The 24728-nt window shown below is 47.6% G+C and overlaps 1 protein-coding gene across 2 annotated transcripts in view; it reads left to right on the forward strand.

Moving 5' to 3' along the window:
• Positions 1–448: 448 nt before the first annotated feature.
• SNX30 (sorting nexin family member 30) overlaps positions 449–24728 on the forward strand; it is a 108112-nt gene continuing 83832 nt past the window's right edge. For both annotated transcript variants that reach the window (XM_004747824.3, XM_004747825.3), the window contains exon 1: positions 449–945. In XM_004747824.3, the coding sequence (XP_004747881.1) occupies positions 790–945 (156 nt within the window). In that variant the 5' untranslated portion in view covers positions 449–789. The remainder of the gene's footprint in view (positions 946–24728) is intronic.

The following is a 24728-nucleotide window of genomic DNA, read 5'->3' on the forward strand; positions in this document are numbered from 1 at the left end:
CGTTCTAGGTTCCCCACCCCATGTCCCCCAGCTCTTCTGCGTCTCAGAGGCTTTTATGCCATTCTTATAATGCGCGGCGCAAATCCTTCCATTCTGGGTTATCTTCGAGGCCAGAAGATCCCGACTCACGTGCGGGCCCCAAAGCCCCCATGCCCGCGCGTGGCGGCCGCGGACGCCTCGGTAAACGCAGGTGGAATGGAACAGGATGCTCCAACGTCTTTTTCTACCACTGATTTCCGTTAAACATTTGCCTGGGGACGACGCGCGGCGCCCCCCAGGGCGGCCTCTCGCAGGCAAGGCCGGCCACGCGGAGGACAGCGGCCGAGGGCTCCGCGCGCACTTCCTGCGGGGCGGCGGGCGGGGGCGGGGCTTCGGGCGCGCCTCCCCGTCCCCCTCCCCTCCCGCCTCCTCCCCCCTCGGGGGCCGGCCGAGGCGCCGCGGGGGCGGGGCCGCCAGCGGGCTGGGCGGCGTGGCGGAGCGGGCTGGGCGCCCCGGGCCGAGGTGCGAGCGAACCGCGGCGGGCTCGGGCGCGGAGAGGGGGTACGCGGTGCGGAGCAGCCCAGCCCCGCACAGCCCAGCGCAGCCCAGCGCAGCCCAGCGCAGCCCGGCCCGGCCCGGCCCTGTGCGGCCAGAGACAAGCCAGCGGGTGGCGGCGGCGGCTCCCCGCCCGGCCGGTGCAGGGCCTCCGACCGACCGCGGCCGAGCGGGGCCTGGGCGCGGGCGCTGGGGGAGCCCGCCGCGGCGGGCACTAGAGGAAGCGGCGGCGGCGCGTCCCGAGCCGTGCGCGCCATGTCGGGCGGGCCCCCCAAGGGCCTGCCGTCCACCGGGCCCCACTCCCTGCTCGACATGCCGCACCCGCTGGCCGGCTCCAGCAGCGAGGAGGCCGTGGGCGGCGACAGCACGCCCAGCCCGGACCTGCTGATGGCCCGCAGCTTCGGCGACAAGGTGGGGCGCACGGGGCTGGGGACCGGGAGGCGCATTACGCTCTCGCGGGGGATGGTGGACCCGCAGCTCCCTCTGGGCGCCGGGCCGCGCCCACCCTGGCGCCCCTACCCGGGGGCGAGCGTGTCCTGGGCTCCAGCGCCTTTGAAAAAGCGTCCCTCCCTGCCGCCCCCGCGGGGTCGTAGCGGCGCGGAGAGCGGCGGGAGGGGGCGGGCATGCCTGGCTCTGACGGGGCGCGGGCGCCAGTGACAGCTGGTGGGGAGGGGTCCTGCCCGCGTGTTGGGGCCGCTGGCGGGTGTGCGGTGCCCTGCGCCTGTGTCCTGGGATGGGGGGGTCCCAGGTTCCTCCAGGAGCATCCCCGAAGGCTGAGCTGCTGGGTAACTTGTAGCTCTCCACTTTGCTGGGACTGCAAAGGAGCAAGAGTTAATGGTTTTCCGTGGTAGGACTGGCAGCCTTGGTGTTACTGCCAGTCATTTAACCCACGCTCTGTCATGTGGGGAGTGATCTTTGTTTAGGTTTGCTGTGTGCCCTGTGGAGTCACCTGACTCAGACCCCAGCCGGCGAGGGGAGAGTCTTGCTGTGGTTTTCCGTCTGGGGCTCGGTTCACCTCTGATGGCCCTCCACACTGGTTAGCTTTGGCAGAGGCCCCTTTTGTGGTTGATGGGAAGAAAGCTCGCCCTTTGACCTTCTTTGTGCCGGAGGAGGCTCCTGATTTTCTTAGAGCAGCATAATTCTGGTGATGCTTTGAGAGACCGCAGAGTCCCGCGAAGGGTTAAGGGGCGGCATTCCTCCCCTCCCCCCATTTCAGCTGTGACCAGAGCTTGAGCTGTGATTCTGTCAGCCCTGCTGTGGCCACCTACTCACTAATTGCAGAAATTAGAATTGGTCTTAACACTTGTGATCAGGATTCCCTCTTCCTGGTAAAATACTAAATGAATTTCTCCTAATCCCAGTGTTAAATGGGATCGGACGACCTAATTCTTTACCCCATAGATTGGAGGGCATGTGGTACAGTAAAAATGAGTGTATTAGGGCACAGAGGACTCAAGATAGATATGGAGGGGAACTTGGTGTACCTTAAAGAGTTTATGAAAGCCAGGAGTGAAGAGTAGAGCAAAAGGACTTAAAAAGCGAGTGAAACCAATGGATTGGGCAGTTTGAGGTCGGTGTGTTGGTGCTTGTGATTATTTCTCTTTATTTTATAGATGATACACTATATGAAGGGTTGTGTTGCTTGGAAATACCTTGTACATATTTGGCATTCAATAAGCAGTGAGTGACTGGATAAATAATTTGTTGCTTTCTTCTAGACTGAGAAATTGTTCCTACAGGCATGTAGGGCAGGGACTGAAGTTGAACCTTCTGATTTCCTTCTCAGGATAGTGAATTTATTACCTATGGCTGTGTAACAAATTACTCCAAAATTTAGTACTGAAAATAGTGTGTGGGGATCAGTAGTGTCATCTAGGAGCAGCTAGGCTGGGTGGTTCTGTCCTCAGGTCTCTACTGAGGTGGCAGTCAAGGTGTTGACCAGAGCTTGGGTCATCTGAAGGCTGGGTTTGGGGAGGATTTGCTTCCAAGCTCGCTCACTCGGCTGTTGGCAGGCTTTAGCTCCTCTTTATTGGGCTGCTTGACATGACAGCTAGCTTTCCCCCAGAACAAGTGGTCCAAGAGAGCAAGAGATCCCAGGACTCAAGCTATACTCTTGTATAAGCTAATTTTGGAAGCGACATAATTCTGCCATATTCTGTTTGTCACACAGACCAATGCTAGTACAAAGTGGGAAGAGGGTATGAATACCAGGTGGTATAAATATGGGAGCCATCTTGAATGCTGGTTGCCGCTGATGGCTATTTAATTATTTATTTATTAAAAAGATTTTATTTATTTATATGACAGAGAGAGAGCTCACAAGTAGGCTGAGAGGCAGGCAGAGAGAGAGAGGGAAGCAGGCTTCCCGTTGAGCAGAGAGCCCGATGCGGGGCTCAATCCTAGGACCCTGAGATCATGACCTGAGCCGAAGGCAGTGGCTTAATCCACTGAGCCACCCAGGCGCCCCTATTTTATTTATTTTTTTAAAAATTTGTATTTATTATTAATATTATTATTGCTACTGTTACCCTTATTTTTAGTAATTGCTATACCCAGTGTGGGGCTCAAGTCATGATGCTGAGATCAGGAGTCATATGCTCTTCTGACTGAGCCAGCCAGGTGTCCCCAATGATTTACACATTGGCTTAATGATCCATTCTTGGCAGATAGCTTTCTCAGAAATATGGGCATTTTCCTAATAAATACTGGCAGGACAAATGCCTTGTACCACTAAGAGCTTGTCGGTGGGCGGGAAGTCAGGCCCAGGTCTAATTACTGCTGGCTTTCTTTACAGGGACAGTCATGTGAGAAAGACCATCTTGAAGCTGTTATTATTAATTATTGAATATTTAATAAGTCTCCTTGCAGCTGTAAGAAGCATCAAAATGACATCACTCCCAAGGGCCTGATTTATAGTAAGCCACTTTTCCTTAGAGGTTAAATAATGTAATTTCTTTCCCTGACTGGAAGTAACATTTTCCTTGAATCTTGGCATGCACGTGTGTTCTAGTGACTGTGGGGAAATTTCTCTAGAGAGAAGCTAGCATTCAACTGAGGTGAGTCAGGACCAGTAGAAGGAAGCCTTCACTTTGGCCTCTTTCTCTTGCCCCGGAGCATGGGGGTCATTGGAGGACAGGTAGGAAAGCTGAGTGCTTGTGATCTGTCTTTGAAAAGAAACCTGTTTTCTCGTCTTTTTGGACAATGGAGTTGTGACCCTGGATGCCTGGTTCAGAGTCTGTTCTGGGCTTGGAGAATGAGGGTTTGACAGGCTGCTCATGGCACAGGGTTGTTGTATTATACGGAGGGGAATTGCTTTCTGTGGACCCAGGATGTTGCCAAGAATGGGGAAGCCTCATGGTTTTGTCCGGCAGACACTTCTGGGTGGTGTCTGTGATGCTTGTGGGAGATGGAAACAACAACCAAATATGATGGCTTTTCATCCACTAACTTCTAAAATCATTCAGACCTTGGAGTCATGGGAGAATCCTTCCGATCTTCCAAGGCTTGCTAGGACTAATTCTTTCCATGCCTCACCAGGCCCTCTATCACTACATCCTTCATCTTCACCTAAAATGTAAATAAACCACTTGGCCTGACTCTTGTCTCTCTTTCATCTGCAAACCACTCTGGGCTACTTCTCCCCCGGCTCAGCCTCCAAGCTTCTGTGTCCCTCCCAACACAGAGCCCACTCTAGGCCCAGCTGTGGTTAACACACCTTCCCACATCCTCAACCTCTCCACTCAACTCTTCCACCTACTTCCTTTGTCCTTTTCAGTGATGGCTCCTCCCAGAGTCTTCGGAGTGGAGGTGTCTTTCCGTCCCCTACTCCGCTTATATCAGGATCAGGAGATGGGGGTTGGTGTCCCCTTCTCCCCACTGCCCTTTACAAGCCAAGCTCTTCTCCCCGGAGGCCCATGTCATTTTATTGGTCAGTCACTTATTTGAGGGCCTACCAGGAGACAGGCACTGTTCCAGGAACTTGAGCGGAGTCAGCCAGTTGAAGACCCCTGCCCTCACTGGGTACTTGTCAATGAGTATGTCCTATGTTATGTAATACATGCTGTGGGAGGGAGAAGAAGTAGGTTGGGCAGGGGGTTCACGATTACTGGCTGTGGGAGGAAGATTTGGATAGGCCTTCCTGAGAACTGGAGATTTTAGAGACGTGGAGGAGGTGAGGGAGGGAGTTAGCAAGTGGATGTCTGGAGGAGTGTCCAGCTGGAGGCTCACAGGCATCTGCCTGGTGTGTTGTGGAAGAGCCCAGAGGCCACCGTGGCTGGGGCAGAGTGGACAATGGAGAGTTGTTGACGTACAGCAGAGAGGGGAGGGTCAGACCATGGAGGGTCGCATAGGGCACCCTGAGAATGTTGGCCTTTGCTTTGAGGCCACATTCAGGGTCTTGAGTGGAAGGAGGACTTGATCTGACTTACATATTGAAAAAGGTCATGCAGGCTGTTGAATTGAGAGCCCTTTATTTGGCTATTGCGCTGAAATTCATTTCCTTTTAGTTAAAAGGCCATAAACCAAATGCAGACTGGCAAAAGAAAAAAAAAATCTTTGAAAAGCCCCAGATAGTTTGGCTGGGGCTAGGAGTGGCTGGAGCTAGGTATTCAAATGATATCGGAAATCTGTCACTCTCCGTCTCTTGGCTCTGCTTTCTTCTGTGTTAGTTTTATTCTCAGGCTAGCAAAGGGATATGTTCTACAAATAAGCCTCACAATTTCAGCAGAAAGAGAGTACTCTTTCCTGATAGCCCCAGCCAAAGCCCTGGGCTGGTGTCTCGGGAGCCTCAATTGGGTCAGGCACTGGAACCAAGCTTTGTTAACTGATTGCCCAGACCTGACGCAGATCCTTATCTTTGGAGGTGGAGAAAGGAAGTGTTTTGTAGGTCTGTGCATTTGAATGGTGAAATGTACATATAAAGTACATAAAATGTTTAAAGGATAAAATGTATCTATACAGTTTAAAGAACAAAAAATACTCCTGTTCCTCCTATCTCCCAGCTTGAGAGAATATTGTTAGTATCTTAGGAGCCCTGTGTGAGCTGGGGGAGGATGGAGGTGGTTTCCAAAGCAGAATCAGGACGCTGCTAATAGAAGGAGGAATGAACGAATGGGGGACAAGCAGAAACAAGTGTCCATTTTACAGGACTTCCATGACTTTTTCATTCCCTGTTGTTTCTAACTCATTAAAATCTCTAGACCTTGGGGAGCCTAAGTGGCTCAGATGGTTAAGCCTCTGCCTTCGGCTCAGGTCCTGAGCCCAGGGTCCTGGGATTGAGCCCCGCGTCGGGCTCCCTGCTCCATGGGGAGGCTGCTTCTCCTCCGCCTCTCTTTCAAATAAATAAATAAAAATAATAATAAAAAAAATCCCTAGCCCTCAACTCACTGTCTTCTCAAATAATACCCTCCCCTCAAGAGACCCTGTTCAGGGAGCCTGCTTCCCCTCCTCTCTCTCTACCTCCCTCTCTGCCTGCTTGTGATCTCTGCCTGTCAATTAAATAAATAAAATATTAAAAAAAAAAAGACCCTGTTCAAACCTTCAAAACTATTGGTTCCTTGACTTTATTTCCACACACCTTGACCTCTTTTTCAGTTCAGTTGCCCTCTGCCGGCCACACCCTTGCGTTCGAATACCCGGAATGGTTTGGGCTTTGAGTCAGTGCCATGAGACACCATCTTCTCGTGCCTTCCCCGCTCCCAGTCAGCAAGGACCGACTGCACCTGTTCGCTGACTGCTTCCGCTCGCCTCGCTCCTTCCCCGTGCACCGCTCCTCTCGCCTCCTGCCGGGTCCCGGCCTCCATTCCCTTGCTCTCCTTCCTCTACACCCACCCTGGATCATTCCGCGGGTTCAGGTCTTTTGCCTACACCTGGGGTGCGAACACAGCCTGCGAATCGCTGCCGGGGTCAGTTCATGGGGACCAACCCCAGCTGGGGCCCCAGCGGTGCTGGGCACTCCGTCCCTTCCACAGAGGCCCCGGACCCGAAGCTTCTCTCTGTCGCTCACACCTTCCGTCCTTCTCCTCCGCCCTCCTGTTCTGCTGAAGAGAAGACAGACGGGATTCTAGGCCTCTCCGCGACCGCGTGGCCCGCCCTGTCTGGCCTCTCAGAGACCTTTGCTCTGTTCGTCACCCTCATTCGTTCCTGTGTCCTCAGGCTCGCTCGCTCTCCCCTGGCGCATTCCATCAGTAAACACGCGCGGGTCACCTCTCACTTGTAAAACAAAGGAGGAGTGAAGGAAACTCTGCTGTGAGGCTTTCTTCTTCCCCGTCTCAGGATCTCTTTTGTGACTCCTCCCAGTGCAACTTTTTGAAGGCATGGTGGGCCCTTCTTGTCTTCCTCGCTCAGGCCTCAGCCCACTGCTGTCTGGTTTCTGACTTTACTCGTGACTTCCTTCTTGCAAAATCCAGTAGCCACTTCACCGTCCTGGGCTAGCCTGACCTCCTCTTCCTCCAGCCCTTGATGCTGTCGAGCACCCTCCTTCTGGAAGCACTTTCTGCTTCCAGGCGCCGGAGCCTGGCTGGCTGTGTTTGAATCCCAGCGCTGCCTACCTACAGGCTTTGCGACAGCAAATTATTTAACCTCTCTGAGCCTCAGTTTCCTCATCTGTAAAGAGGAAACAGGAGCAGCTCTGGCACGGGGTCAACCTGAGGCTGTGGGGAGTCTGCACTTAGAGTAGTGCCTGATACGTGGGGAGCCTTTAATAAATGGGAGGTGGTGACGGCGGTTACTCCTAGGGGCTGTACTCTTCATATCTCCTTTGGCATTTCTGCCTGTTCTTTGTCTACGTCTGTATCAGTCGTGGGCCCATCAGGGTGAAAAACCTCTGAGGTATCTCAAACCGAAAGGCTGTAATGCAGGGAGTTAGTTACATAGGCAATGGAAGGCACGAGAAATCAAGCAGAAGATGGTGAGATTAACAGAGCAGCAACAGCAGGAAACTGCTGTCACCCTCAGGGCCGGAGGGTCAGCAAGACGAGGTGATGTTACAACCCTTCTGAGCTTCCGTTGGAACTAGAAGCATGGCAGGGCGGCTCCACAAGGGTGGGTCCCCTGAGGAGGAGAGGCCAGGAGAGGAAGCAGCTGCTGCCGGGGATGCTCTTTGAACCAGAGCAGAAGACTTCGGGCAGAGACAGAAGCTCCCCGGCTCCTCTGCTCATCCTGTCTTCTGGTCTTTCATCAGCATCTTCCGTTGGCCAAAATAGGTTCCTTGGAGGACGTGTGACTCTAGGAGAGCCTAACAGTCTTCGTTAGATTTGCTCGGATGGCCGCTGGGGGAAGGGTGTCTCTTCCTGTAAGATTGTGCACCTGTGTTTGCTGCGACGTGGAGAGGGGCTCACGAAGAGGCCGGAGAGGAGAGCAGAGCCGGGAGAGAAAGGGGGGGGCAGGACCCGTGGCTCCCTCGAATCCTGGACCCGCCTGTGCCGGTGATGTCCGAAGCCAGCGCTGCTGCTTAGTTACAGGAGGTTGTGAATTCCCTTTTACTGACATTCTTTTCAGTTGGGTTTTGTCACTTGACACTTAAAAAAATATATATTGACTGAGAGATAAGTTGACCTTAAAAGGTGAAGTGAGAGTTGAGTTTTACTTTGGGACTGTTGAAGAGGGGGGCTTCGTTCCTGTCGGTCAGCGACACTGTCGGGGCGCACGTCTGCAGCCAGCTGAGGCGGCGGAGGGGCTGTTTTCACCAGTCCTGGAAGTCTGAGGGGCCTTTCAGGTGCGAGACAGGGAAAGCACCACAGGCTGAGGGAGAAGCCTGAGCACAGCTCCCGAGATGGGAAAGGCCTGTGTCCGCTGGAGTGGGATCGAGTGGAGTCATGTGTTGGGGTGGGTTTTGAGGGCCTGGGGGTGGGGATTAGTGAGGAGCGGGCAGCCCCCAGACTGCTTTGAGCGCGCTGACATGGAGGTCAGCTCTTGTTCTTCAGGCAGGAGTCGGCCCTCGAGGGGTTCGGAGGGGCGGATGGCACGGTCTGCGCTGGGGACATTGGAGGCTGGCAGTGACGAGCCCCGAGGCAGGTGTTGGCCTGGCTTCTGCTGGAGCGGTGGCCTGCAGGACGGAAGATGAGAAAATGTCACGATGCCTCGTTTTGGTAGAGCGGGGACACCTGGCCGCCCTCACGGAGTGCGCGCGCGAGCACGAAGACCATTAGGGTGCAGTTTGAGGACAGGAGTCAGGACGGAGGGGTCTGAGCCCCACCTTCAGAAGCCTCCTCAGAGTTCAAGGCTTAGCCCAGAAGCCGCTCCCAGGAAGCTCTTCCTCAGCATACGGTCGCCTAACCCCGGGAGCTCCAGCCCGAGGGGGCGGCCGACATGGCGGTTGCTGAGGTGTGGTCCCTGAGGTGCGAGCTGACAAGTGTGTGGGAAGCAGGGGTGTGGCACTGGTCACAGGAAGGGTGGCGGCCGGAGGGAAGAACAGGGTTGAGGGAAGACGGTTAGCATTGGGGAGTCTTGAGTTTTAGTGGAGGTTACAGGGAAGCGGACAGATGTTTTGCGGGAAAACGCAGGACAGCGCGGCAGAGGCGCACTGGCTGGTGTGTGAGGGACTCGTGTTGTTTATGAGGCATGGGGGGTTTCATGTGGTCTCGCGTCGCTCACCCCACAGAATTCCTCTCTTTGGCCGCCACAGCAGCAGTTGGGCGGCTGTCGTGTGTGCTTGTGTGTGTGTGTGTGGCTGGCAGGAGGGTGTGCGGACTGGGGCCGGAGGGCTGTGAGGAGGGGCGGCGTCTCAGGACTCCTGCTAGAGCGAAGGCCCCAAGGAGAAAAAACACACCTTGTGCCCGGGGAGCAGAGAGCAGGCACCTTGAAAACCTTTCTGTCCCGAGCAATCCCTCGTAGGCCTGGCTCTGCTGGATGCTGAGGGCACTGAGGAAGATTAAAATAAAAAGGAACCCCCTCAGGAGGTCTTTGGTCTCGTGGAGACATGGCAAAAAGATGGTTCCAGTAGAATGTGAAAAATGTGAACCGTATCTACCAGCTCTGGGGCCTTGGGCAGGTTTCCTAACCTCTGTGTCCCCACACCTAAATGCTGGGTTAACTTTATGGGCCGTTCCGCAGTAACAGCGTCGAGCAGACAGACGGTCAGTGCTGTGCAGATGCGGGTGTTTGTATGGCCTGGGACGCCGACCCTGAGAGAGAGTTTAACCGCTAGGAGTTTGCTGGAGGGATGAAGGGAAGTGAGGCAGGCAAGGGAAGGTACCAGAAAAAGATAAGTCACCGAACCAGTTTCCGCCCCTCGGAGCCTGTGCAGAACACACACCTGGGTTGTCCACACCCGGGGTGAGGCGGGGGTCTTCGAACGGCAGCCTTTATCGGCCACTGGTTGCGCACTCCACGGATGGCATGTTGGCCATTGAATTCGCGAGCATTTTCTGGTCTGTCCATGGGTGGGCAACGCGGGGGAAGCAGTCAGGCCAGGAAGTGCAGGCGCTGGCAGCTGGAAGTCAGGCCAGTGGGCCCTGAGGTGGTCAGGGCGAGGGGACACGGGCGGGCGCCGGCTGTCTCCGCCACAGTTATTATGAGAGTGAGGTACCGGGATAGAAGTAGGGAGTGACCCTGCTTAGGAGAACGGTGGCTTTTCCCAAGGAAATGATGTTTGAGGTGGAGAGTGGAGAAGTAGACGTTTTACAAATGGACAGAGCGAAGAAAAGTCACGGGAGCAGAAAAACCAGCACGTGCCGAAGCTGGGCGGTATCTGGTCGCAGGAATGGCCCAGGCAGGGCAGCTGAGTCATGCAGAGGGAGGTAGTGGGCAGGTGGAGGTCTGGATTGGCAGACGGCGAGGGCTCTGTGCTACATGATTGGGAGGCCAGTTGGATTTCAAGCAGGGAAGGTGCAGGGCCGTACTTGTTAGGTCACCGGGACTGAGCCCCTAGCTGGGACAGGGCGGGTGGAATCAAGAGGCCAGGAGTCCAGGGAGAAGACTGTTGGAGCAGAAGGTTGCAGTTTTAGTGGAGTTTTGAATCCCTGTCTTCAGGGAGTGGGGTGCTCTGGAGTTTTGTTTGCAAATGATAGAAATCAGGCTCTCACTAACTTAAGCAAAGAAGGGCGAACCCATCAACAGGCTACCTTGAACCCTTGATTGAGCTGGAAGCAGGGGTCTGAATGTTCCTGCAGGTCAGTTTCATGCTCCAGAGCAGTTTTATCAGTGAGGGAGGGAGCGGGCAGCTGGCAGGTCCTAGCCCTCCCATTTTACAGCCCTGCCTCCGGAGAGGGAGTAAATCTCTTACACAGGGAGGAATCTCGGGGAGCCGGGGCTCGGGTCCTGTACTCCGCCTGAGACCAGTCAACTGGGCCCAGAGGTTCAACCATGGCTTGGGGGTGGCTGGGGAGGGAGTCTGAAAGAGTAGGTCAGCCCTCCTTCCAGCTTCAGGGTTCTGGAGCAGCTCCGAGCTGTGTGTGTTAGGCAAACAGTAAGAGATTACTTGCAAGGGAGACTCTTGGGTCACAGGTTTTAGTGACTGGCTGAATCATCATGGCAAGAATAAAACAAATTTTGGGAGAAACAGGTCAAAAATTAAACTATAGATTTTAAAAGACTTTTAATTTTTTATTTTATTTTTATTTTTAAATTATTTATTTATTTTAGAAAGAGAACATGCAGGCAGAGGGAGGGGCAGAAGGAGAGCGAGAATCTCAAACAGACTCCCTCCCCACTGAGCACGGAGCTGACTTGGGGCTTGATCTCATAACCCTGAGGTCACAACCTGGGCCAAAACCAAGAGTCCAATGCTTAGCCGACTGTGCCACCCAGGTGCCTCAGGCGTAGTTGCCTTTTAAAAGAAAAATTGAGATATAAATCACATACCATCAAATCCACTTTTTTTAAATTTTAAAGATTTTATTTATTTATTTACACAGAGAGAGAGAGATCACAAGTAGGCAGAACAGCAGGCAGAGAGAGAGAGAGAGGGGGAAGCAGGCTCCCTTCTGTGCAGAGAGCCCAACGTGGGGCTTGATCCCAGGACCCTGAGATCATGACCTGAGCCGAAGGCAGAGGCCTAACCCGCTGAGCCACCCAGGTGCCCCTCAAATCCACTTTTTAAAAGCATATAGTGTGTGTGGTTTTAATTTATTCACAAGGTTGTGCAACTGTCACCAGTTTCCAGGTCTAGAATGTTCATCACCCCAAAGATAACTCATCCTACCCATTAGCAGACACTCCCCCCCCCCCAACACCTGGTAACCACCATTCTATTTTCTGTCTTTATAAATATGATACTTCTCCTTTAGATACCTTATATAAATAGAATCGTATAGTATTTGTCTCTGTAACTGTCTTCTTTTCTTAGAATAATGACCTCAGGGCTCATCCATATTGTAGCATGTGAGAGGATTTTCTTCTTTTTAAAGACTGAATAATATTCCATTGTATGGATAGATCATATTTTCTTTATCCATTCATCTTCTGGTGGACATTAAGTTTGCTTCTACCTTTTAGTTATTGTATATAATGCTTCATGGATGTACAGATACGTCTTTTGTGATCCTGTCTTAATTTTTTTTGTTTGTTTGTTTTGAAGTATAAACCCAGAAGTGGGATTGCTGGATCATATGGTAATTCTGTTTTTAATTTTTAAAGCACTTTCATCCTGTTTTCTGTAGTGGGTGTACCATTTTATAATCCCACCAAAAGTACACAAGGGTTCTAATTTCTCCACATTTTCACTAATACTTGAAATTTTCTGTTCTTTTTTGGAAAGCTTTTATTTTTTAATTTTTGATTTATTTTAATTTAGTCTTTTTTAGAGAGGGAGAGTGAGGGGGGTGGGAGGCAGAGGGAGAGAGAGAATCTTAATGCCCAGCATGGAACCCAAGATGGGGCTCAATCTCACAACCCTGAGATCATGACCAGAGCTGAAATCAAGAGTCAGACACTTAACCAACTGGGCCACCCAGGTGCCAGCTATTTTCTATTCTTTTTTTTTTTTAAGATTTTATTTATTTATTTGACAGAAATCACAAGTAGGCAGAGAGGCAGGCAGAGAGAGAGAGAGAGAGAGGAGGAAGCAGGCTCCCTGCTGAGCAGAGAGCCCGATGCGGGACTTGATCCCAGGACCCTGAGATCATGACCTGAGCTGAAGGCAGCGGCTTAACCACTGAGCCACCCAGGCGCCCCTTTTCTATTCTTTTGACAAAAGTGGCCATCCTAATGGATACAACATTTTTTTTTTTTTTAAAGATTTTATTTATTTGACAGAGAGAGATTACAAGTAGGCAGAGAGAGAGAGAGAGAGAGGGAAGCAGGCTCCCCGCCAAGCAGAGAGCCCGATGCGGGACTCGATCCCAGGACCCCGAGATCATGACCTGAGCCGAAGGCAGCGGCCTAACTCACTGAGCCACCCAGGCGCCCTGGATACAACATTTGATTTATATTTCTCTGATGACTGGTGCTGTTGAGTGTCTTTTCCTGCACTTTCTGGCCATTTGAGTATCTTTTTTTGAGAGATGTCTGTTTAAGTCCTTCGCTAATTTTTTATCAGATTATTTGATTTTTTTGTTGCTCAGTTGTAGGAGTTAATTTTTATATTCTGGATATTAACCCTGATCAGATACACAATTTGTAGGTATTGTCTCCCATTCCATAGGTTGTCTTTGTGTCTTTTGCACAATTTTTTAAAGTTTGCTGTGGTCCCATTTATCTATTTTTTCTTTTATTGCCAGGGCTTTTAGTGTTTTATCCAAGAAGTCATTGCTAAGTCAATGGCATGGAAATTTTCTCGTGTGTTTCTTCTAGAAGTTTTATAGTTTGGGGTCTTAGGTTTGGGTCTTTAATCCACTTTGAGTTAATTTTTTAAAAAAAGATTTTATTTATTTATTTGTGAGAGAGAGAAGGGGAGAGGGGGAGGGTGAGCACCAGCAGAGGGTATGGCAGGCAGAGGGAGAATTCGGAACTCAGTCCCAGGACCCTGGGATCATGACCTGAGCTGAAGGCAGACACTTAACCAACTGAGCCACTCAGGTGTCCTGTGACTTAACTTTTGTATATGGTGTAAGACAAGGGTTCCACTTCATTCTTTTGCATGTGGATTTCTAGTTTTCCCAGCACACCATTTGTTGAAAAGACTGTCCTTTCCCTGTTGAGGATGTATATACTTTTAAAGCTAATTTCTTCCTAAAATCAATAAATCATATTAGTAGTTGAAGTGCTATAGATGAATTTATCCTGCAAATGTTTGAGTGACTTCTCTGTTCTATGTGCTGCGTAAGGCCTGTTCCTTGGGAATCAAGATATCTAAATTCTGGAAATGACATTAGCCTGGGACGGGTCCGTAATTAGAATAGACATGCTTGTAGAATAGCTGTTTTACTGCAAAAACGGAAGACAGACTTTCTTCAGGACTATTTAGTGAGGGCAGAGATGTGTTCTAAGGAACTGAGGTTGTTGTCATCCTGCTGGCATCAGCATTTATGCTGCAAAAAATGCAATATAGCAGCCTTTCTCTGTGCTGTCCAGTCAAGCAAATCTTGTTTATTTCATGACTTGCATCAGCAGTTTGAAGGCACATGGACTTTTTGTTCATTTTTCTTAAAGATTTATACGGGCCTATTGTGTGCCTTACCTTGAGGATACATAGATGGACATGATGACCTGACCTCCAGGCGGTTGAGGCCCAGGAGAGGAGACAGAGGAGGTGCAGTGAAGGATTGCGGTAGGGGTTGCACAGAATGCCTTGAGGGTAGTTAGAGTGATTTCTTTTGAGTTAAAGAAATTCTAGAGTAAAGCATATTTCAAGGGGGCATTGAGTTACCTGTTACAGGTTTTGTCCTTGATACTAATGGTCAATATTGGGATTTCAGTGAGAATTTGAGTAATTGTTTTCTGGTCTGATAATAATAGGGAACTCTTTTTACTGTCTTTCAGCCTGTAGATTTTATTTATTTATTTTTAAAAAAGATTTTATTTATTTATTTGACAGACAGAGATCACAAGTAGGCAGAGAGGCGGGCAGAGAGAGAGAGAGAGAGGAGGAAGCAGGCTCTCCGCGGAGCAGACAGCCCGATGCGGGGCTCGATCCCAGGACCCTGGGATCATGACCTGAGCCAAAGGCAGAGGCTTTAACCCACTGAGCCACCCAGATGCCCCCAGCCCATAGATTTTATTATGCCCTTGTTAATCCAGTGAATGTTCTTTAGCAGTGTATCCAAGATTGACTATGTATTTGTGGGACCCAGTGCAAAATTGAAATCCTTGTCCCCTTGTTAAGATTTTATTAAGAATTCCAAGATGGTGACAGCAGAGCATTCAGCCCAGTGTGGAAACCTTCTGAGCACAGGATCCTGTGTGAGCACAGATCACAGACCCACAGAGCTGGCCCTGAGTATACCCTTTAGAGGTATTGATGGCCAGGTCCTGTTAAAATCACCTCTTGTCCTTCTTGGTGTTCTGGGTGAGGACTGTTGGATCCTTGGGTATGCTTGTGATGAGTCTGGCTTCCTGGGACTGGCTTCTCCGGTCTGGGTTGACCGTGATCCTTGCGACTTCATCGCCTGTCAACATTCTAACATTTCCTGTTTCTAGAAGAACTTAATGTAAACTCCCCTCCTGCCCAGCTGTTCATGGTTATTGTGTGCTTCAGACTGCTTTTCATTTCCCCAATCGTTGCTTCTACTTTCTTTCCCCTTTTGTTCGGGTCTCTCCCCCGCAGAGGGTGCCCAGCCTCTGTGCTCCCCCAGTTATCCTTGCCTTCGCCCAGAGATAAAGGTGGGGGGGGGGCACAATCGCTGCTGACATCTGCAGAGCGCCAGCTGTTGAGGATCCTTGCTGGATCTTCCCCGATGGTGTAGTTCCTGTCGTGTTCCCCTTTGACAGCTGGGGAAACATAGGCTCTGGGAGTAGTAACTTGGTTCAAGATGCCGAGCTAGAGGAGAGTGGGGCAGGTACTTGAACTTGGGTCTGTCTGACTCGAGAGCCTGCTCTTCCTCGCCACCACCACTGCTCGAGACCTGGCTTTCTCCTCCAAGCCTCCCTGATCTCTGAGCAAGCACTTGCGCACCTTAGTCACTGAACCTCGGGTTTCCACTACAAGGTCCATCTACATGCCGAGGGGGAATGAAGCCCATCTCTCCTGTGTCTTAGCTCAGGTCTCTTTTCTCCGTCCACTTTCTCAATTTTTGCAGCCTTTGTCCTCACCACACCAGTCTCCCTTGTCAGGAAGTTTCCCAAGGCTTGCTGGCTCCTGCCCGCTCTCTCTCCCCAGCCCCGCCAGGCTCCTCAGAGGAGCAGTCTTTGTGCGAGGCCTCCATCTGCCTCACCATGTGCCTGCTCTCGCCTGGGCATCAGGGTCCACGGTCCAGCTCTGCCCTTACCCCTCACCACCGCAGAGACCTGCAACGGTTCTTTTCGCACTGTGGAGCTCAGGCCTTTAGAGCTGCAGAGACCTGGGAGGGCATCCACCCTAAGACCCTCTTGTTTTTACTTGCATCTGGGGCCCTGTGAGAGAAGCCATCTGTCAGACCCAGGTCACCCAGCTAGCTCCTGGTGGAGCTGAGCCTAGGACCCGAGTTGCCAGACTGCTTGGTCTGGTGCTCATTTTCTGTGACTTGTGACACTAACCAGCCTCCCCTGATTTTCTTCACTCTCTTTTCTTTTTAGTCTCAGGGTCTCCTACCGTTCATTGCTGTATTTCCCTAGCCCAGTGCCTGGCATGAAGCAGAGGCTTAATCAATACCTGCAGAATGAATGGATTCTGTGCTCTCTGCATCCTCCCCTGGTCTCTGCACCCTGCCTCTCTGGACCTGCCTCTTTTCCCTTCCAGCTCTCACTGTGGACCCACCAGCCAGGGTCCTCACCCTTCGCTAGCTCCTTACACACCATCCCCAGATGGACTCACACCTGCCCCAAGGCGTAGGATTCCCACACCTTCAGGGTCTGGCTTCAAATGTACCTTCCCAAGTGTTTCTCTGATACTTGATTTTAGCACCCTTAAGATCACTCTATGGGGAGAGTATTTAAAATCATAGCTTTCTTGGCCTCTCCTCCTCCTATCTCATTCCTGCAGGCGACATCACTGTTTCCCCTCTTTTCATTTCCATTGTCCATGTCCTTGCCCTAATGAAGGTGTCTGATGATCTGTCTTGTTTCCCAGCTTTTACTCAGTCTGCTCTTTTCTGACCACTGTAGCCAGAGTTTCCCTTCCTGAAAACACCACCCTGTATGTGTCTGTGTGTCATTCCCATCTCCAGAGGCCTGCAGCGACCTCCCAGTGCTTATGCAGTGATGGTGCAGGCCCATGCCTTCTGTATTCATCTACATATTTGCCTCTCTGGCCCTCTCCTAGGGAGTTAGTTCTACCCTGCCCAAATGAATTTACCCACAAGGTACCTGGCAGGTTGTGTGAGTTTTTGCTTGCCCACCTTTTATGTGTTTGTATTACTGTAGTGTCTCCTACTATGGCTGTGGAACCTTGTTACTCAGAATGTGTTCTGTGGACCAGTGGCATTGACATGGCCTGGCAGCTCTTTGGGAAGGTGGAGTCTCAGGCTGAATTCCAGACCTACTGACTCAGAATCTGCATTTTGACATTATCCCTAACTCATTTGTGTGCACATTAAAAATTGAGAAGCACTGTCTTCAAACAAGATTATCAGGCTTGACTAAGCGTTCACATCATTGGAGGACTTCCTAGATGTTACCGATGCTGGAGCCCCAGCTCAAGAAATTCGATCCTAGATTGAATGAATCTAGGATGGCCCTGAGACTAGTGTTTTTAAAAAAGATTTTTGTAGATAGTTCTGATGTGCTGCCAAGGTTGAGATCAATTGCCTTAGAAGAATTCTCAGATTCACCTGGTGGGAGTTTACTTCACACACATATGTTTCTTACACTGCGCCATAGTGTAGCGCAGGGACTCAGTCTGCTTTGCTTATTGCTGTAATTTCAGGCATGAAAAAGTCTCGGATGGGTTAGGTACTTAGATATTTGTTGACTCAATAAATGGACATGGGCTAAAGGATGTATATATAAGAATATTTGTTGCGATATTATTTCTAATAGCAATAGGTAAGAAAGAGTCCAAATATTCATCAGTAGGGAGCTCGTTGTAAACTGTGGTCATTTACAAAATGCAGTGTTAAAGGGAATAGGCAGCCTTGTACACAGTGATATGCAACAATGGCTGGATATTTTAGGTAAAAAGAAAAAAGGTACATACAAACGGTGTGCGGTCTATCATTTTTGTGTTTTCAAGAGCGTAGGTGGAAATGTGTACGCTAGCCTTGGAAGGATCCAACTTTCCCTCTTCGAAGGGTCATTTCCTGACCCTTTGAGAGTATAGTCTTCTGCCCTTGAGAGGTTATTTGACCAAATGCGAAAGCACCCTCCTACTCTCTTCCCAATTTGGTTAATAATAGTTGATACTGATTAAAAAGGAAAAATCTGACTAACCAGCCTCTGACTGACCCTGATTGGATTTCAAACAAACAAAAAAAGAGGCTCTCCCTCATAGTTCTGTTGAGTAGATGTGTATGTTGTCCCTGCTTGAAAACTGAATCATAACTGCTCGAAACCTGAAAGGGAGAAGGCTAAGCTGTTAACTGAGGGGATAAAAGAGGTAATGCTCTTCTGGTAGTTTTTAATCTATTCCGATCAAATACAGGTGAATATTGGCTCAGAGTGATCTTTACCCATTTTTCCACCAGTTTTTTGAACTGTCTTTTTTTTTCCTCCCTGCGTTCATAAGCAAGTCTTTTCTCTCCTGCTCCAAGTCAGCCATTGTTTGGTTGTCCAGACTTCCAGGACTCCCATTTCATGCTCCCGCCTCTATCTTCCTTGGCAAATGGGCTGCCCTGGACATTGCCTGTGTTGGTGAAAGAGGAGGGGGTGTTTTCAGTCTAGTGACGTTAGCTCTTTTCCTTCCCCGTTCGCCTGATCGTAGTCTTTATCCTGGTGCATGGTTACCTGGGCTTCATTACAGCTTCTTAGAGAGAGGGGTGGCCAACTTCCTAACAATTGCAAATAGAAAAAGTTGGACCGGGAGGTGGTTATGGTAGTGATGAGACTGACACCTCTTGGTAAGTTGATGCAACTGAGTTGACTTGATTGCCCTGGTGTAACAGCTTCTCTTGGGGAGGCTTGACACATTGCTTTAGCTCTCTGTGAAACTTTCTGAGCAACCTGGAACGTATCTTATAGAGTATGATAGACTAGACTGTGTGGACTTCTCAGTAGAATGAGAGCCAGATTCGGGGCTAACATGAATATCTGCAATTTCTAAGCATGTCTCAAGTGCCATGGTTTGAGCAAAATGATCAAATCTCCACTTTCAGGGGCTTCTGAAGAACAGGGTAGCCACTGTTTTTTGCTGTTATTATTGTTTATTTTGTTTTTCTTAAATCATTCTTATTCTCTTGGACTTTGCCGTGTCCACCTAATTTAAAACAAAAACACAGTACTATCCATTTTAAGCTTTCTCTGTGGTTAAATTATGATGAGGCTGATAGGAAGGTCTTGCTGTTGATTTATACATGACTCAGGGGACATCTGTCTGTATGCTTATGAGTTTGCAGTAAATGGGTAAAGAGGATCTGTTAATCCTGAGAAATAGTGTTATTGGCAGCTAAGTGAATAGTTTATGTGCTACCTCTGCTTCCAAACCAAGGAGGTACACCATGTAGAGACATTTAGAATTTTCGTTGAAGAGATTAGAGTAACGTTGGTTCATAGCAGGTGCAGCCGAGTAGAAAGAATGGAGCCTTTGGAGTCTGTCAAGGGAGTCCTGGCAAGTCACTTGCCTGCCTTGAACCTCTGTTGCCCTATCAATAAAAGGGAATAACAGTGGTACCAGCCTCATAACGTTCTGATAACTTAATGAGATTATGCATAGTAGGCCTCAAAAGCTATTCTCAGAGCTAATTTTTATAACTGAGATGGGCAACATGTTTTAGATGACTATAAAAAGTATTCTTTGCCTGTTTTTGATAGATACTGACAGTAAGGATAGGTGCACCTTGGGGTATAAATACCCGGAAAATAGAAGATGACAGGGAGGAAAAATGCTAGTTTCTAGAACAGCAAGGTTGTATGGTAAAGGATTTTTATAAAACAACAGAAAAAAGGAAGAGAAAGTTGACCTAATTCTTCAGAAGAGTACATAAATTGCGGTAAAGAAAATCTTGAGTCCTCTCTAGGATTATTTTCTATAAGTATGAGCTCAAGGCCAAACTGTAGAAACCTTTAACAAATAAATAACCCACAATACATATTCCCAATGTTACATCTATATTACCGTTGATCCGATTATTACCATGAACTGATTATGGCAGGCATTTTCATTTCATCTTTTTATTTGATTTTCATTTTGTTTGGCCTAAGTGAATTACTCTTGGCTCATTCAACATGAAGCAAAAGAGGAATCTTTTTGGTACGTGAGCTATATACCTTGAGAAGAAAGGTTTATTTCAGCTGGTAAGAAAACAGAATTCCCTCCCAGAGGAAATAGATGAGAAGAACCAGACTTAATCAGGAAGTTCATATTCCATTCACTTATTCATCAAATATTTATCTAGTGCCTGGCACTGTTCTAGGTGCTTGTAGCCAAATCCTCTTTGGACAGGCTAATGTGCTTCAGGGCTTTCCAGGTTCCTGTTTCTCTTCCCTTATCCCAGGCTTAAAAGATAAAGGTCTAAAATCCAAATTATTGCAGATATTTTATAGCTTATTGCCAGTATGTAGGAAAGCTATTGATTTTTGTAATTTTATCTTGCATCTAACCACCTTACTGAATTCCTAACACATTTCAAATTATGTTTCACTTCATTGTCTACTCAGGAAAAAAGGGATTAATATATTTAGCAATTCTTTGTTCCCTTTCAAAAAAAATTTTTTTTCATTTTATTGCATTGGACCAGGACCAATGGATATTCTTAAATAGTGGGGGCATGCCTATGTTGTTACTTGTTGGAGGAATGTATTGACTATTTTCTCACTAGATACCATTTTTTTTTCACTAGATGTCATGTTTGCTCTTGGCTTCTTATCAAGAAAACTTTTAAATTCATAGCTTACTATTTTAAAAAAATCGGGAATGGAATTTGGATTTAATAAAATGCCTTCTTAGTATTTATAGAAATGATTATTTGATTTTTCCGTATTAATTAATACAATTAGTTGATTCTTAATACTGAACCGTATTGACATTTATATTTAGGGTAAATTCTACTTGATTCGGGATTTAGTTTGCTAATTTTTTTTTTTAAGATTTTATTTATTTATTTGTCAGAGAGAGACTCAGCAAGAGAAGGGAACACCAACAAGGACGCCTGGGTGGCTCAGTCATTAGGCATCTGCCTTCAGCTCAGGTCACAGTCCCAGGGTCCTGGGATCGAGCCCCATTTCATGTTGGGGCTCCCTACTCAGCGGGAAGGCTGCTTCTCTCTCTCCCGCTCCCCCGCTTGTGTTCCCTTTCTCACTGTGTCTCTCTCTGTCAAATAAATAAATAAAATCTTAAAAAAAAAAAAAAAAAGAAGAAGAAGAAAAAGAAGGGAACACAGGCAAGGGGAGTGGGAGAGGGAGAAGCAGGCTTCCTGATGAGCAGGGAACCTGAGCTGAGTAGGGAGCCCGACACCGCTTGGGGCTCGATCCCGGGTCCCTGGGATCATGACCTGAGCCAAAGGCAGATGCTTAACTGACTGAGCCACCCAGGCGCCCCTAGTTTGCTAATATTTTATATCAAATTTTAGGTTTACTATTTTCTGTTAACTCTACCCTTTTTTTCTCCCTTTTCTCCATTTCCTGAGTTTCATTGGATCGATGAAGTTTGCTTTGTTCAATTTTATTTTCTTCCCAAGTTCTATTTCCTGTTTCTATTTGACTAATGTTTACAATTGTATTTTTCTACTCTAGGCACAATTTAATTAGTAACTTTGATTTTCTCCAGAACAAGGAAAGACTTTGGACTTGCTTTTACTTCCCTTTCTAGGTTTGGCTGAAATTATCCTGAATTTGAGTTCTTGATTGTGATCAATCCTTTTCTAAAATTAATGCCTCTTCTATTTTATTAACTCTTTTCTTAATTGCATTGCGCAGTGACATCAGCTTCCCATTAAATGAGTGTCTTCTTTCTTGAACAAAGCTTTATTCTGATTTATTTTTTAGGGTGCTGCTTTATGTCTATGAGTGACTTAAGTTGAAAAACCCTGGATGGCGTGAATTATATACCATCCCCTAAGTGGTATACATTATTCTTTTCTGATTGATAATTTGGCATTTTTCCCCTTAAGACATTTATAGAAGTTGCTCCACTGTCTTCTTTTTAAACTTTAAAAACATTTAAGAAGATTAAGGCATGTTTAGGGGTGCCTGGGTGGCTCAGTTGAACCTTTGGCTCAGGTCATGATCCCGGCCAGGGTCCTGGAACTAAGCCCAGCCTTGGGTTCCCCGCTCTGCAGGGAGCCTGCTTTTCCCTCTTACTCTGTCCCCTGCCCCGAGTTGTGTTTTCTCTTTCTCTCTCTCTCTCAAATAAGTTAGTAATATCTTAAAAAAAAAAAAAAAAAAGTTAAGTTGAAAATCAACTTCGAGGGTGTAATTTATATAAAATAATTGTCATTTAAGTGTGTGATTCATTAGATTTGACAGTTATATGTACCTGTGAAGCCACTGTCACTATCAAGATATAGAACGTCACCTCCACAGGTTTTCCTGTGCCCATTTATACTCCATCCCTTCCTCCACTCTTGGCCCTAGGTGACTACTGATATGCTTTCTGTCACTATGTTAGTTTGCATTGTCTAGAATTCTGTATAATTGGAAGCATAAAATATATACTCTCTCTCTTTTTTTTTTTTTAAGATTTTATTTATTTGACAGAGAGAGAGAGAGATCACAAGTAGGCAGATAGAGGGGGAAGCCAGCTCCCTCTAAGCAGAGAGCATGATGCAGGTCTGGGATTATGACCTGAGCAGAAGGCAGAGGCTCAACTCACTGAGCCACCCAGGTGCCCCGTAAAATATATACTCTCTTGTGTCCGCCTTCTTTCACTCAGCGATCTTCATGACATTGTTCTATCTGTAGCTTGTTCTTTTTTATTACTGGTTAGTATGCCATTGAGTGAGTATACCACAATTTATTTATTCATTCATCAGTGGACATGTAGGTTGTTTCTAGTTTGGGGCTTCTTTTTTTTTAAGCTTGGGGCTCTTAAAAATTAAGCTGCTACACTGGAAAAAGAAGAGCAAAATAAACCTGAAGTAAGCAGAGGAAGGAAATAACAAAGATTAGAGGGGAAATCCATGGAATGACTAGAGGATAGAAAAACAGTAAAGAAAACTAATGGAACTGAAGTCTTGGTTCTTCGAGAAAAAAATCGACCAAATTGACAGACCTTTAGCTGAATTGATCAAGGGAAAGAGACGATTCAAATCATTAAAATCAGAAATGGAAGAGTCGATATTCCTGCTGAACTAACAGAAATAACAAAGGATCATAAAGGAATACTGTGAATAATTCTGTGCCGTATCCTCTATAGCTTAGATGGAGTGGACACAAGACACAAACAAAACTGTTGTGAACACTCATGTCTTTGGTTGGCGTGTTTTCGTTTCTGTTTGGTTGATACCTGATAGCAGAGTTCCAGTAGCTCCCCATCTCTCCCCAGAGTTGGTCTTGTCAGCCTTTTCCTCACATCAATTCTAGTGAATGTGTAGGGTGTCTCACTGTGGCCCTACTTTGTTTTTGCCTGATTAACAATAACATTGAGTCTCTTTTCACATGCTTATTAGCCATGTATGGGTCTTTTGTGAGGTATCTTCAAAGCTTGTGCCTATTTGTACTGGGCTGTTTTCCTTATTATTGCGATTACACACACACACACACACACACACACACGGAGAATTATTTACATATTCTTTTAAAAAATCACTTTATAGAGGTTGGCCTAGACAAACTGGGCATACTAAATGTATACAACTTAGTGAGTTTGGAGTTAAGCATAACCTATGAAACCATCACCAGAATCTGTGTCCCAAATTATCCATCACCTCCAAGTTTCTTCCCACCTCTTTGTATTATTATTACTAATACTATTATTATTCATGGTTAAGAACATTTAACATAAGATCTACCCTCTTAGCAGATTTTTAAAAAAATATTTTATTTATTTATTTGCCAGACAGAGATCACAAGTAGGCAGAGAGGTAGGCAGAGAGAGGGGGGAAACAGGCTCCCTGCTGAGCAGAGAGCCCGATGTGGGTCTTGATCCCAGGACCCTGGGATCATGACCTGAGCTGAAGGCAGAGGCTTTAACCCACTGAGCCACCCAGGTGCCCCTCTTAGCAGATTTTTAAGTATATTATACAGTATTGTTCACTGTAGGCAATCATACTGTACTTTATTCTTTTTTAAAAAGATTTTATTTATTTGTGAGAGAGAGAGAGAGAGAGAGTGAGCATGTGTGGGCAGGTTGGGTTGGGAGAGGAGCAGAGGGAGAAGGACAAGCAGACCGTGCTAGCAGGGAGTCCGTCACGGGACTTGATCTCAGGATCCTGAGATCATGACCTGAGCCAAGATCAAGAGTTGAATGCTTAACCAGCTGAGCCACCCAGATACCCCTAGTTCTCTAGAATTTATTCATGTTGCATAATTGTAGCTTTGTACCCTTTGTACCTAATGCCTCCCTCTTTCCCCCTCCCCCATCCCCTGGCAATCACCATTTCACTCTTTGCTTCTATGAGATGAACTATTTTGGATTTCTCATATAAGTGGGATCATGTAGTATTTGTTCTGCGGCAGGCTTAATTCACTTAGCATGATGTCCTTCCGGCTTACTCATGTTGTTGCACATGGCAGGATTTCCATTTTTAAGGCTAATATTCCTCTGTGTATTTGTATACCTACACACACACACACACACACACACCCCATATATATTCTTACTGAGCTCTTTATATATATCTGGATTCAGGTCCTTGTCAGATAGATGTATTGCATTTTCTTCCATCCTGTGGTTTGTCTTTTTACTTTAAATTTATGTGTGTGTGTGAGAGAGAGACTGAACTTGAGATTTTTCTCTGTGTGTAGGCAGTACATTCAAATGGCAGAAAATTCAGAAGACACAAAATTTTATCTGGTGATAAAGTCTTCCTTTTGCCCATCACCTCCCTTACTCTGTCAGCAGGTTTCCCTTCCCAGAGGGAAGTTCCTTTCCCAACTAATGTTACCAGTTTCTGGAGAAACTTTCTAGAGGTCTATGTTATGCATAAATACGA

This window comes from Mustela putorius, unplaced genomic scaffold, assembly GCF_011764305.1.
Source record: "Mustela putorius furo isolate JIRA1106 unplaced genomic scaffold, ASM1176430v1.1 tig00000580_pilon_pilon_pilon, whole genome shotgun sequence".
Classification (NCBI taxonomy): domain Eukaryota; kingdom Metazoa; phylum Chordata; class Mammalia; order Carnivora; family Mustelidae; genus Mustela; species Mustela putorius.